This window comes from Taurulus bubalis (assembly GCF_910589615.1).
Source record: "Taurulus bubalis genome assembly, chromosome: 9".
NCBI classification, from domain to species: Eukaryota; Metazoa; Chordata; class Actinopteri; order Perciformes; family Cottidae; genus Taurulus; species Taurulus bubalis.
The window spans coordinates 24347043-24361472 of record NC_136597.1 but is presented as its reverse complement, the minus strand read 5'-3'; the positions used below and the strand labels follow the sequence as shown (position 1 = coordinate 24361472).

At 44.7% G+C, this 14430-nt stretch overlaps 1 protein-coding gene across 1 annotated transcript; it reads left to right on the top strand.

Annotated features, from left to right (window-relative positions):
• Positions 1-7740: 7740 nt before the first annotated feature.
• LOC306741147 (zinc-binding protein A33-like) lies at positions 7741-8784 on the top strand (the record flags this gene model as incomplete). The annotated part of the gene is made up of 1 exon (XM_079223400.1): positions 7741-8784. The coding sequence occupies one exon, from the start codon at positions 7741-7743 to the stop codon at positions 8782-8784; it is 1044 nt and encodes a 347-aa protein (XP_079079526.1).
• Positions 8785-14430: the final 5646 nt, after the last annotated feature.

The following is a 14430-nucleotide window of genomic DNA, read 5'->3' as shown; positions in this document are numbered from 1 at the left end:
AATGAAGAAAACACGCAAACACTGGGTGTGTATGATCTTTTATTCATGCCTTTATAATAATCAGCCAAATGATTCTCTCTTGGATCTCTCTGTTTCCTCTCAGGGCACAATTACAGGCAATTCTGACTAAAACAACTCAAAGGCTCTTACACTAAGAGTTTCTTGTGATAATGATAATGGGAACAAATAGTCGGCAAAAAGACACTCGTGTGAAATATCCCTGAAAACACTTCTGAGAGCTGCAACTTTTTTCTTTTTTTTTTCGGAGAAGAAGCAGTATTACCCAATAAACACTGAAGAGCCAAGGACTCTTGAAGCCACCTTTTCAGCGAGCGCCGCTCACACTCGGCGGCGCTCGCTGACCCGTCTGAACACGTTCCAGATGTCGTCAGAACCAGTTATTCTGTTTCCTCGCCTTTTCTTTTTTTCTTGTCTTTTTTTTATTTTACCCCCTCCTCTCTTCCCTCCATTCCTCCGCTCTCCACACGCCCTGCCACTGATGGCAGATCTGACACCTGGAGGATGCTGGGTAATCAGAGAGACAGCTGGCTGCCCAGTAGAGAAGAGTTGCTGCAAAACGCACATGCTTCTCTCTCTCTCACACACACACACACACACACACACACACACACACACACACACACACACACACACACACATTGGGCAAAAGCCTCGTGTGCAGAAACACACTGGCATTCACACTAACATACATGAATTCTGCATAAAACTGCCTGTGTGTTTTCTGCAAACACTGACATGTATATGTATATATATATATATATATATATATATATATATATATATATATATATGTGTGAATACTCTCTCAACACATTTATTCCAAGGTGCACTTCCACTTTGTTAGAATTGGGGCGTGGTGCAGGCAGATGAGTGTAAATAACTGTGTGCACACGTTTTACGACTCATCGAGGGAGTGGCACGAGAGTTCATGAATATAGATATATTTCAATAAGACTTTTGAAGAATATTAACCCTCCGGGAACTGCAACGCCAATACAGATTTGTTTTTTTTAACTGAGGCTTCAGACTCGTCCGAGCCAAGACAAAGAAAGTAGGGTCGTAATTCAGTATTGTCATCTTTTGGCTTTAAGTGGGATCATAAAGTCTCAATATAAAAGTGTTGCGCCATTGATTTACAGTTTGTCAACCGAGTTTGTGAACCGAATATCTCCATGCTGTGTGATGGGATGTGACAAATATCAGGAGATACATTCTCCTCCACCTCTGAGGCGAGCTGACAGAAGGGACCCGGCTATAAAGCCGTCCCAGGCTCCTCCTGACAACTGCAGGAAGTAACAGCTACCTTTTTGGCCCGCTGACCAACTGCTGTGAAATGCCACATGTCACCAGACCTCTGCAAAAGCAACTTGCAGCGGCAGAACTATAAAAAGGCCTTTCTTTTCTTTTTTTTTGCAAGAAAAAGCAAAGCCGTGACATCAGTAACAAGAGAGGTAAGAGATATGCCGCACGTCAAGGAGATATACTGCGTTGCATTCGGAGCGATCGCTGCACCTGCACAATGAATGCACGCATTCAAACGCAACAAAATATGCACGGTCCCAAATGTTGTCTTGTCGCAGCTGTCAGTGCCACTTGTGCGGACGCACTAGGAGTCAGAACAATGGATCTCTATGAGACAGAAGCCCTCTCAATGAGGCTCCGCGCCACATGAGGCTCTGCGCTGCCACTTCCATGTCGGCACCGTAGGAAACGAAATATGCTTCCAACGAATCATGTGGGCAATTAAACCAGAATGAGGTTCACGTGACCCAGAAACGATGAGCTCGTAGCACACGTCGACTCTCGGAGGACCGCCGGCGGCGTTGCCCGGGCCTCGGAGCGCTTTCAAGCAACTTATCCTCCAATTAGCACCGATCTGTTATTTTACTGCATTTCACGCACAATCAATCACAATTTGACTCTGATAGACGTCAAACCTGAGACGTCTGAGGTTTCACATGACATCTGAAGGCTTGCTCTTTGATCAGAGTTGGCAGATGTCAGTTACTGTGTTGCCAAAGCAGGTTCATTGCGTATCATTTGCTCTGACTCACATTTGGGAGAAAACGTAATTGCTGTCTTGATTACATAAAGAAGAAAAAAATGATCCCAGAAATAATTGCGATTAACGATATTATTGTCATTTATGACAAGTTTTTGCATGTGATATAATGATTTTATGTTAGTAATATAATGCAGCTGCATCCTTACAATTTACTTTTATTCTTAGGAATTTTAAGAGATTGGATTTGGACGTGTGAAAATATATTAAAATGTTTAAAAGAAATAAAAAATAGCATGGACGTTTTGCAATGTCTGCGCAATGCCCAAGTCTTATAAAGGTCAGTAAAAACCCTGCTGCTTAGTCTCGCATCACGTTGGATAAAATGCTTTTTTATTACATTTTATTAAAGTCGATAACAAAAAAAGATCAAGGCCATGACCATAAAAAGATCGTACATCACACGATAAATCGATAACGTAAAAAGATCGAGACTATGTCCGTACATCGGAAGATAAGTCGATAACGTAAAAAGGTCGAGGCTATGGCCTAACAACGTACGATAAGTTCGTAACGTAAAAGATCAAGGCCATGACCATAAAAAGATCGAGACTATGTCCGTACATCATACGATAAGTCGATAACGTAAAAAGGTCGAGGCTATCTCCATACATCGTACGATAAATCGATAACGTAAAAAGATCGAGACTATGTCCGTACATCGTAAGATAAATCGATAACGTAAAAAGATCGAGACTATGTCCATACATCGTACGATAAGTCGATAACTTAAAAAGATCGAGGCTGTGTCAATATTTTTTATCCAACAATCTTTCTGGTGTTAAAGCACACTGACAAAGCACAGAACTTTGATCCCCTGTCTGTTTGGGCTTAAGCTGATAAAACACTTCCTTCAGGTGGGAGGAAAGATAATGTTTCCATATAAATGTTTGGTGGTTTTGTTACTAAAAGAAGAAAAAGAAAGCACAGGGCTGCAGATATGCATGTGGGTGGGCAGACTGCTACAGAACACCTCTAATAGGTGGAATGAGGGAAGGGGATGTTTGCATGAGTGAAAAGCCTTTGTGTTCCCTTCACAAAAGACCTAGGTGAACATTAGAGAGGCTTAAGTGACAACATGTATTCTCTCCTAAGTCGCTGTTAACATGAAATATTGCAAAGGTAAAGGGCAGGAGGGAGGGAGAAGGTTGGTAGGGGCAAGCGCCAGCACATACGTCTCAACCTCGCCCCTCTGCTCACTACCCTGAGGAGATTACATTATGGCGCTCGCCATTGTGCCGCTTCTTCAAGACAAAGCCTGTTCCACTGTGCAAACAGCACGCCTTGGAAAGATTGTAAAAACAAGAGGCGAATGTCAAAGGCAGAAGTGAATAGGATCTCTCCCTTCTTTTGTCGAGCGGGTAAGGTATGCACAAACACATCGCTGCGTGACAGAGAAGAAAGGAGGGCCTTGTGGGGAAAGGAGCCGGGAAAAAGTTGGAGCGTCTTCGCATGAAAAGGCCAATACCGTGAGAAGTCGCCTGTTTGACTCCTGGGTCTATAGAAGAAGAAGAAAAAACCTCTGCGAGTATTTGGATGAAAGACCCCCAAAACACACAGAAGGCATGAGGCTGACGGCAAAACACACGGCCTGGAATGATGACCTATGGCTGCAAAGAGAGAGAGAGAAGACGTGTGTGGAAGTATAGAAAATTAAGCTCGCAAAATGTTTTTTTTGAATCGGAAAAAATATCGTATTCATCAGGAAAGTACATTTTCTTGATTTGTTGCAAAGTGATATCAGACCAGTCAACCAGCCGGAAGTCAACGCTGTCACGACCCAAACAAGGCTTTAACCGTCAGGGGCAATAATGAGGCCGACCTCGGCTCCCTTTTAATTTACAAGGCCAGCGCCAGCCTGTAATTAATTGCTGCGTGCATAAATGTAAATGAGTCCACTGGGGAAGCAAAGGGAAGGGGGAAAAAAAGGAAAAGAAAAACGTCCGTCAGGCCAATATTCCAGCAGGGAGTAATCTGCGAGAGAGGTAAATGATTTAGAGGACGGAGCACAAATCTGCAGCTCCGTAAAAAAAACACGGAGAGGCAGGCTGAGATGGAGGAGGTGGTCGTCAGGAATGGTTGAAGAAGAAGAAAAAAACACAGAGGTAGCAATAAATATCAAATGTTTTAGTTCAATCTCCTCCCACATGTGTCTTCAATTTTTATTCATCAGAGAAATCCAACACAGTTTATCTGATGCCCCATTCTGGTGTCTCTAAAGAATCAATACACATATTTCATTTTAAAACGTGACACAAACGCCTACCTTTTTTTTTCCTTTACTTGATTTTTTCCAAAATACTTTTTTCCCCCATGCACATATAAGTGCATTGTTTGTGCTTCTTGCCTGCCAGTGAGGTTCAATCTGATTTATGGCGGTTATTGATCTGATATCGGCTACGCTGCATTTTTCAGTCCTCGTCCTTTTATGAGGCTACTCACACTCTCAATTTTGGAGCTGTTTAAAAGAGGTTAAATAATCCGGGGGAGGAGAAGTCGATGGAGGATATTTTAAGCAGCGCTGACACGTTTACGCTCATTTGCAGCTGGAAATGTAGGAGTTCAACCCCGTGGGCCACAGAAACCGCTCCACGCGTGGAACTGGGCAGATGGACAAGTTTCATAAATATTAATTGGTTGAGCGCTGACAAAATTTGTGTAAATCAAGCGAGACTCTTCGTTCCTTTCAATTCAGTTCAGTTTATTTTGTATAGCCCAAAATCGGAGGGCTTTTCAATCTGTACACATACGATATCCCTGTCCCGGGACCTCACATCGGATCAGGGAACACATGTAAGTGTGTCCATCATCCCTTTACCTTAAAGCCAGGGAGCTGCACAGCGACAAAGAGCACAATAAATAAAAAAATAAAAGGGAGCAGGCTGGGAGAAAATACGCTATAATTTATGGCCGCTACAGTAGCGGCTCTCATTCATAAACGTCGGGCACAAAAGAGACGCCGCTCGACTCCCTCAGTGCGAGCAATGGACAAACTGTAACCTGTTCAAATGTGAGGAAAACACACGCAAAATCCACAATGTGAGTCAAAGTAGGTGACACTTAAAGACACACACACACACGGCAGGCCACAATAGCGTCTTTATGACATAAGCTCCTTCTCACTACAGTGCTTTACAAAGGCAAATGAGATTTTTTTTTCTTTCCTATAGCAGGCCTCCAGCAATAACAATTGACATCACAGGCCAGCCTACGTATGTTTCCCATATTAAACAGGGAGACACAGTGTAAGCTCCTTGAGCATGAGACTAAACAGCTTGCTGAGGCAGCGATTTCCCTCCCTGAAAACAGCAGGCCCTCCTACGGGGAACTGTCGACTGGAGGGACTGTGGCAAAGGGCCATTTTATTCGGTTACACACCGGCCGCCAGCCAAGCCAAACGAACCACCTCCGGCAATACAGTAGTGCGATTGTCCTGATTGGTTGTTTTTGAGTCGGTTGTTGTCTCATCTCGGGCTGAACTGGTAAAACAAAACACGCGGTTCATGCTAGACGCCCAACAGGTGGGTGCCCACGCACAATGCTGCCAACGTTGCAATTGAGTGCATCTCGCCTATTCTTGTGCGTGTGTGTGCGCGTGTGTGTGTGTGTGTGTGTGTGTGGAACCCTCTGGCACAAATGTCAGCGGGCCACGGCGCCGCCGTCCGCCATACCATGTAGAGTGTGTTGGGTTACGTGGCGGAAACCCGAGGTCTGAGCCCAGTCAGCTGGATACCCGAGCCAGCGCCGCTCCTCTCTGCACCGCCCCGCCATCACTGAACACCACACTCCACACTTGTGCTAATCCAACGGCATGTACAGAACATAGCATAGCATACGGAAGAAGAAAAAAATAGACATGAGCCAGGAGCGTGTGTCAGGAGTGTCTCTTTTTCATGAATACGTTCCCCAGGCGCCGTAGCGCCCTGGGAACTGCATGACACGAGGAGTGAAGCTTGTGTGTGTGTGTGTGTGTGTGTGTGTGTGTGTGTGTGTGTGTGTGTGTGTGTGTGTGTGTGTGTGTGTGTGTGTGTGTCTCGCGAAGACTCGCCGCTCTCAGAGCCGGCCAATACGTTTCTATTCTGAGCCAGAAAGTATGAGGAGGGTCTGGTCTCCTTCTATGACGTAGTAGAAGCCACAGCTCTCCTTCACTGAGAAACTCTTCCCATTCTTCAGCCCCTGTAGGAATGATGGTGGTCCAAACCCCGCCCCTCTGATATATATATATACATATATATATATATATATATATATATATATATATATATATATATATATATATATATATATATATATAGACAAAGTTTTCAGACTAAACTACTGCCACTACAGTCAACAGGAGGATGTGATTCGATTAGAGACGTGGAAGCTAAACAGACAAAGACTGGTGGATGAAGACGTGTTGTCATCCGTGGTCACAGATGTACATTCAGTGGGAACTTGTTTTCATCTGGATGTGATCGGTCATTACTTTCTCTTTTGTGTTATTCTGTCACTCAGGGTGTCATCTTCATTTCTTTATGGTGTCAGAGATACATTTATTGATGTGTTTCCTGGTGTCTACTCAACAGTGCAGTGATGAATAATATTGTTTGTAGCATGTAAAATTACTGGGCTTTGGATATAATTGCACTGATTTATTTTAGTTGGCTTTTCATTGGCTTTCTTCTTATTCTTATTTCTTATTTATTCTTCGTTTATTAAAGGCTTGACCTGACTACACACTAGCGTAAAAGTCGGGTTACGAGTCGCTACTACCTTCGGTCAGTGTCCCCGTTAGCTCCCCGATGTAGCCAGCTGGGGCTCCTGCTAGCGCTCCGTTACTTCCCCGCTAACTTCCGCTAGCTCTCCGCTAATTTCCACTAGCGCTCCGCTAGCTACCCGTAAAACCACCAAAGGTAGCGGGACCGGGCTCGACACCCGACTTGGGCAGAGGGGACGCGGGCAGTAGCAGTAGCAGTAGCAGTAGCAGCAGCAGCGGCCGGTAGCAGCAGCAGCAGCAGCAGCAGCGGCCGGTAGCAGCAGCAGCAGCGGGGAGCTAGCGCTGCTCCTAGCTTGCTACAGCGGGGACACTGACCAGAGGTAGGAGCGGCTTGTGACCCGACTTTTACGGTACTTAACTTCCTCCTCTGATTCAGCAACAAATATATAAGAAGTAAGTATTACATGAGGAGGTTTGAGCGTCACAGTGAGCTGAGCCAGCAAGATTGTTGTAGAGCTGCATTGGACTGTAAAGTGACACAAACATATTTATTGTTTACATGTGGGACTGACTTCTTTTGGTGAAAAGGGTTCTGGAGGCTGCAGGAAAAGGAAGATGAGAAATTAATAATAGTTTCCCTACAGAGATTAAACTGCCACATGTCTGTAACTACAGTAAACCTGGAGCTGCGGAAGAGGCGGGGCTTCTACAGAAGAGGCGGGGCTTCTATGTCAGTTCCTGAGATGAAACTTAATTGTTGTCAGGGCAACAGTCGAGACAAATATGTTATGTTTCGGTGGAAAGAAAAATATTGTACTTTGCTCATCGGGATTTTCACAACAGCTGACCTAAATACTGGTGAGTGACAGCTGATGATATTTACTGTGTTTCTATATGTATTCAAATGAATTCAAATCCTTTTTAGTCACACTTTGACTTTCGTTCTCAGTTTGTAGACATGGCTGCTGCCAGCAATCTGCTGTCTGAAGATGAGTTTTGCCTAGAGATGATCCAGAAGAGACGACTCAAGATTCAGAAGGTCAAACGCTCGGTGGAGCTCAGTGAGGAAGATGCAGACAGAGAGAAAGCAGAAGGTGTTCAGTTCCTGTCTGATCTGAAGGAGTCTGTTCAGAGAAAACTGAACGAGCTCATCAGTACGATAGCAGAGAAGCAGAGAACAAAGAAACGGGCTGAAGACTCCATCAAAGAGCTGGAACAGGAAATCTGTGAGCTGAAGAAGAGAAGCTCTGAAGACCACCTCCACCTCCTCCAGAGCTTCCAGTCCCTAAACATCCTCCTCCCAGCACCCACCAAGGACTGGACAAAGGCCAGTGTTCCTCGAGCTTCATATGAGGGGACTGTGAGGAGAGCTGAGACTCAGCTGGTGGAGACTCTACGCAAAATGATGAAGAAGAAGAAGAAGCAGAAAGTTAAGCTGAAGAGGGTCCAGAAGTGTGCAGTGGACGTGACTCTTGATCCTGATACAGCTCATCCCAACCTCATCCTGTCTGATGACGGGAAACAAGTGAATGATACTGATGTGAGGAAGGATCTCCCAGACAACCCAGAGAGATTTTCTGATTGTAGTGTCTTAGCAAAGCAGAGTTTCTCTTCAGGAAGATTTTACTTTGAGGTTCAAGTTAAAGGAAAGACTGCATGGAATATAGGAGTGGTGAGAGAGTCCATCGACAGGAAAGGAGGGATCCTACTGAGGCCTGAAGATGGTTCCTGGTCTATAGGGTTGAGAAATGGAAATGAGTACACAGCTATTGATGACCATTTAGTTCTTCTCTCCCTGAAGTCTCGGCCCCAGAAGGTGGGGGTGTTCGTGGCCTATGTGAACAGTCTGGTCTCCTTCTATGACGTAGAAGCTGCAGCTCTGATCTACTCCTTTACTGGCTGCTCCTTCAAGGAGAAACTCTTCCCATACTTCAGTCCTTGTCTTAATGATGATGGTAAAAACTCTGCACCTCTGATCATCACTCCTGTTGGAGTAAACTAATCATTCTCTTTGTTTCATATAAATAAATGTGCATATTTTGTGTGAATATCAAGCAGTTTAACTCTACGTCTTATTTCATACAGAGTCTGTTTACTGTGGTGATTGATTTACACGTCATTAAGACATTTTATTAAATGTATCCCGTTCCATATAAACACAATCGTGGGACGCGTTCATCTCTTAAACTCTGCATCTTGACACATTAATAAAGAATATCCATTTAAACCTTAGTTAAATCCACAGACATGTATTTCCACTTCCAGAAGAAAGCGTCTTCTTTAAAGACTCCAAATACATGAAGCTGAAGTCTGACTTTGAGTAAATCAGCTAAATTAATAATATAAAAAAAACATATTGATTAATAGTTTTGTGATGAAGCTTCATTTAAGAGTGAGGCCTATTACTTTATATAGAGTTCACAGAATACAGTATGTGTCACTGTGTTATTAAAGTTATTAAATAGAATAGATGCAAATGTTTTTTCTGGTGAAAAGTGATCTATAGATCCCCAGCTCTCTCTCTCTTTTTTTTTTTTTTACTGTTGTCTCTATCTCTCCACCGCGAGCCCAAACACTCACCGCCACCTCACGAGGACAACGGCTCGATTAAAGACTTCTTTTCGGCCAATCGGGTTTGGGCTGTTCGGTGGGTGGGACCACGCTATCTGGGCTTCGCCGCAGCGTCATTCCAGAGGCCTCGCAGCCCCGAAAAACCCTGCTGCCACGCCCCATTACTCCAAAACCACCTCGGGTTTTAAGTGCAGGTTAGCCGGCCTGCTTTTAGAGGAGGGTGACGCTTCTGTGGAGGGGCGGAGCAGAACCCAAACTGTAAAAAACAATGGGCACATGAGCTCAGAGGACAATCACCCCGGGCTTGTTTGCAGCTGTTTTAAACTGTCGAGCGATTATTAATGTCCATTTCACTCTGATTGGCCGGGTGAGAACACGGACGCCGACTCCTCACAATTGCAGTCCGCTTTGTCTGGAGCAAAAGCTTAATTGCCACTAATTATAAAAGTACGTCATGAATCGCTTGAACAAAAGGGGGAAGAACGTTCTCCAGAGGAAAAACCTAATTATCTGCAACAAGAGGATCATGCCATCAGGTGTGTGAGTGAACGTGCGCCTCTGTGTCTGTCCACGGCGAACTACATAATATTTAGTTTTTCCCAGTTATGGCCGCACGCTGCGAGGATCTTCCCCCGACTGTCAACAAGGGCGGACTGTCGGCAGAGCGAGGTTCTTATGGGATGTCGGCAAACCAGCCCTCGTCTCTTTACCATGCTCTGTGGCCAATGCTTTTTTTTCTCTGTCATCTCTATTCATATATATACAGCCAATGTGTTTATGATTAAATTGTTTTCAAGAGCACATCATTGTTTTTCTGGCCTCTTAATTCTGCTCTCACGTGGTCCAGATTGCTGCATTTCACTTTGAAATGGATTGAATCGAAGGTGAAGATGTTTTAGATTTCTTTATATCGCAATAAATATCAATGATATATTTGAGTTTTTTTAGCCAGGTCAGTCATGCACCCTGTGCATTATGGGAAATGTAGGTTTGACCATTTTTTTTAGCTTTACCCAAACTAGAAAACTCAAAGTTCCCTACCTTCTGGAAGTGCAAACACTAAATTGCTGGACTGCTCCTTTCATTTGTTTCTTCCCCCACTGTGCGTCCATTCTTACATTTGAACAAAAGCTTATATTTGTCTCACAGACAACTGTCATTGTGAAGGTTGCACGCCCTTTTTCTCTCCTATCCAGGCTTTCTTATCATCCAACTCCTTCAAGCGACTATCTGACCTCGTTTACACAACGCACCGATATCGGGTTTATTGAACAAAATGAGTCATGTTCAATAGAGAGCAAAGTAAATTCCCTTTTGTTAAGTTGGAGGAAAGAAAGCCGGCTATACGTGTGTCATGAGCTGCGTGTTTGTTCAGTGTGCATGGGAACAGCACAGGTGGCCTTTTCCTCCTCCACAAACATCTATGTTTTATTCCACATTCTCCAACGGACAAACGGAGCTGGAAAAGGAACTTGCAGCGTTGAACTTCTGGAAACAACGTGCATAGAAGATGTTTCCCCTTTACAACAGCAGCTAAAGTGAGCAGCACAGCAACCGAGAGCGACTCCTGCGTGAACGTTGGACTCGTTTCTTTCTTCTGTTTGCGAAAGATGAGTAAATGCACCTTCAAACGCTTTCATTTGATTGTCAAAACTTCCAGGAACCGTCTTTTACACCGAGCCCCACCCATCTGGTTCCTAAAAACCAAACCAACCAGGAGATGTTTGCCGATGACGGCCATTGTCCCGTGTTGACTCTCTGCATTACGTTAAGCACACGGAAGGTTTCCTATGAAGTTGGGAGTCATCTCAGAGCGTTGACATAGAAATACTACTGAGGAGACAATCGTTTAGTCAACAAACCTTTCTGTGCGGTCGAGAAAAACACGTCTCGGTTTGAAGACTGCAAGGCAAACAGGAAGGAACCTCCAGGACATGCAGACGTGCTCCTGTGTGACTTCCCTTCTCTGTAAAGTCTTCAGCAGCAGAGTAACAACTCCAGACTATATAAAGAGCCACTTGGGCGCCGGTGTCGATCACCTGTTCACCGGTTCACCTGGTCACCTGGTCACCTGGCCACACCCCTTTTCGTCTAGTTGAGACGCAACACAAGTCTGCAGCCTGAAACCAAGAGAACCGACCACTACACTTCAAGCTGGGTATATTTATGCCCGTGTATTAGCACAGAATCAAACTGTGCCGAACATTTTTCCAGGACTTTTTTTTCTCTCTTGGCATTTCTTCTTTTGGGCTGCAGCTCCCGGCGAAGCTAAGTCGCCCGTCAAGTGCAAACCGGGAGAAAAAACAGTGAATCATGTGTTTTTACGATGATTCGGGCTCCTTAAAGTGAAACAATAAAGCCGGAGTGATGGGGTTTCCATGACCGAGCAGCAAAGACTAATAACTGGTGGGGGATAATCTATTTTACAAGCGACATCAGAGACTCTTTTGTTTCTTTTGGGCTCAGAATAATAAGAAGGGTCAACACATCGAGAGAGCAAACCTTCTTCATTTTATTTTGATTCTAATCACAAAACCTTAGTTTGACTTTTCTGTGTATCAATTAAACCGGTCGTCGTATTCTTTGTGTTTAGATGTTTCACTTTGGAAATGAAAGTCATAAAGTGCCTCTTTGTTGGACCTGATCTCCGTGTAGCTGGGCTCAGTTTCCCGAAGCACCCTTCAGTCTTTATTCTAGAATAGATAGAAAGAAAAGCTTTATTGCGATATCATTTTTGGGAATCTTAATTGAAACCCAAACGCTTCCCTCCCTTTTTTGTGTCCGACTCTTAAACAGGAAACAGCTGTTTGGGGCGGGGCCGCGTGGTCAGCCGGGTCGGGGCGACGAGAAAATGTTTCCCCCGAGCGTTTCAAATACTGGAAAACTGAGAAGAAGCAGTGAACGTGAATATATATATATATATATATATATATATATATATATATATATATATATATATATATATATATATATATGCAAAAATAAAGTCATTTAGTTCTCCTTCGTCGAAAGGACTTCCCTCTCAGGATGCAAGAACAAACGCTGGCTTCCCAAAAGTACTTTTCCCCTGCAGCACCTTGTAGCTGTCAAGAAATACTTGAACTTCTGAGTTCCTACATTTTAAAAAAAAATGCAGCTCTGTGCTTTTCCACTTGGGAAAAAGTGAGCGATGTGTCACACCAAGATGTTCACAAATCACAAAACAAGCAGGGAAACAACAACAACAACAACAACAACAACAACAACAACAACAACAATAAAATTGATCCTCGCCGACAATCACAATCTCAGAATTAAAAAAAAGTGCCTCCAGTCGTGTGGATTTAAGCCGCCCCCGTGTTATTTTCCCTCCAGGCAGGACGCCAGCTCTGTGACTGTGTTAACACTGCAGCAGTCATTTGTCAAAAGGCTCTTGTGTAAACCACACATTTATAAATCTTACTCAATCCCTCCGCAGGTACATAATAGCCATTGTTGCCGCGACACACACACCCTCATGCACGAAGAAAACGAGAGTCAGGGAGAGAAAAAGGCCGCGGAAGAGGATGAACTTCTTGAACTGGAGCCGCTCCACGAGGACACCCGGACAAAGACGCTGAGATGGGAAGTGAAGAGGAAGGAGTGTGTGTGTAGAGGTAACGCTGTTTGTCACTAAGAGCTGGTGTGTCAGGTAAGCTCCTATTCTGAGTTGTGAAATTGGATGGCGGGGAGCAGGTGCTGGAGGACCGGCGGCAGAAAGGAAAGGTCGCCCCGGCCTTTGAGAGAGAGGAGAATGAGCGCGGCCCCTCGTTATCCTCCGCTCTGAGGGGGGAAATGAGGACGCTGTTTCCAAGGTTATGCGCTGGTGGAGAACAGCGGAGGGGACCCGCCAAGCAGTACGCCCACCCAGCAGGACACACACACACACACACACACACACACACACACACACACAGCTAAGAACATACATGAACATACATACATAGAAAGGCCGCCCAGGGAAGACACATCATAAGAGGCAGAGAAATGCTTTTGTATTAAACACACCTCAGTGTGCACAAGGACATGCACACACACACACACACACACACGCACACACACACACACACACATTTATGACACACTTACATACAAAAAAAACAGTCAAAATGCACATGAGCACACACACACACACACACCGAGGAACCACTGATGGATTTGTTTCGGTGGATAATCACAAAAAAATTAAAATCCGTAAACATGCACACATTAATACAACACACACACACACACACACACACACACACACACACACACACATGGACACACACACACACACCTACGCTTGCGTTGTGGTTGTAGAAACTTATGGGCATCTGCCAGCGTGCTTCAAGGGCTCATTCTCCGGGGGCCTCAGCCTTTCTTTTTCTGCAGCAACGCTGCAATTTGGGTGTGCCGTCGGGCCCCAGATAAGTATAGGCTGACTAATGCGCACTCAGGACGCAGGGAGAAATACTTAGGGCTAAATGTTTAATTTGTGTTTGTACAACTCATGTCCAATTTGGGGGGGCTGGTGTCTTTTTCAAAGGGCCCGGTAACAAATAATTAGGCCACGGGCTTCAAAATGATGGAGCGACGGTGAGTGACATCTTTGAAAAATTAGAAATAAAATAAAAACGGCGCGGTCAGACGGGCGATAATGAATCCCCGGCGTTGCCGAGGGGGTTAAACGCGATGCTTGCCATAACTGTGGTTATTTATTTTTGCATGTCAGGGGGATCAACGGCAAGCTCACAGACGCAATCTCTAAATTGAAGAGCATTCCTCCAGCTCCTCTGTTCAGTCTCTGCCTTCACATCTCCTCCTCTTCCTCTCAGCCGTCACATCTCTTAATCTTCAGACTCTTAACTGCTCGTCCTCTCTCTCTCTCTCTCTCTCTCTCTCTCTCTCTCTCTCTCTCTCTCTCTCTCTCTCTCTCTCCCTCTGACACTTATAGTCCCTCAGGGCTGACCCGGAGGGGGACAGAAAAAGGCCTCTCGGAATCAAAGACGTATATGTGACGTATTAGAATAGGGTGTGAGCCGTGGGGGTTTCTAAGTATGACCATTAGATCTGGAGG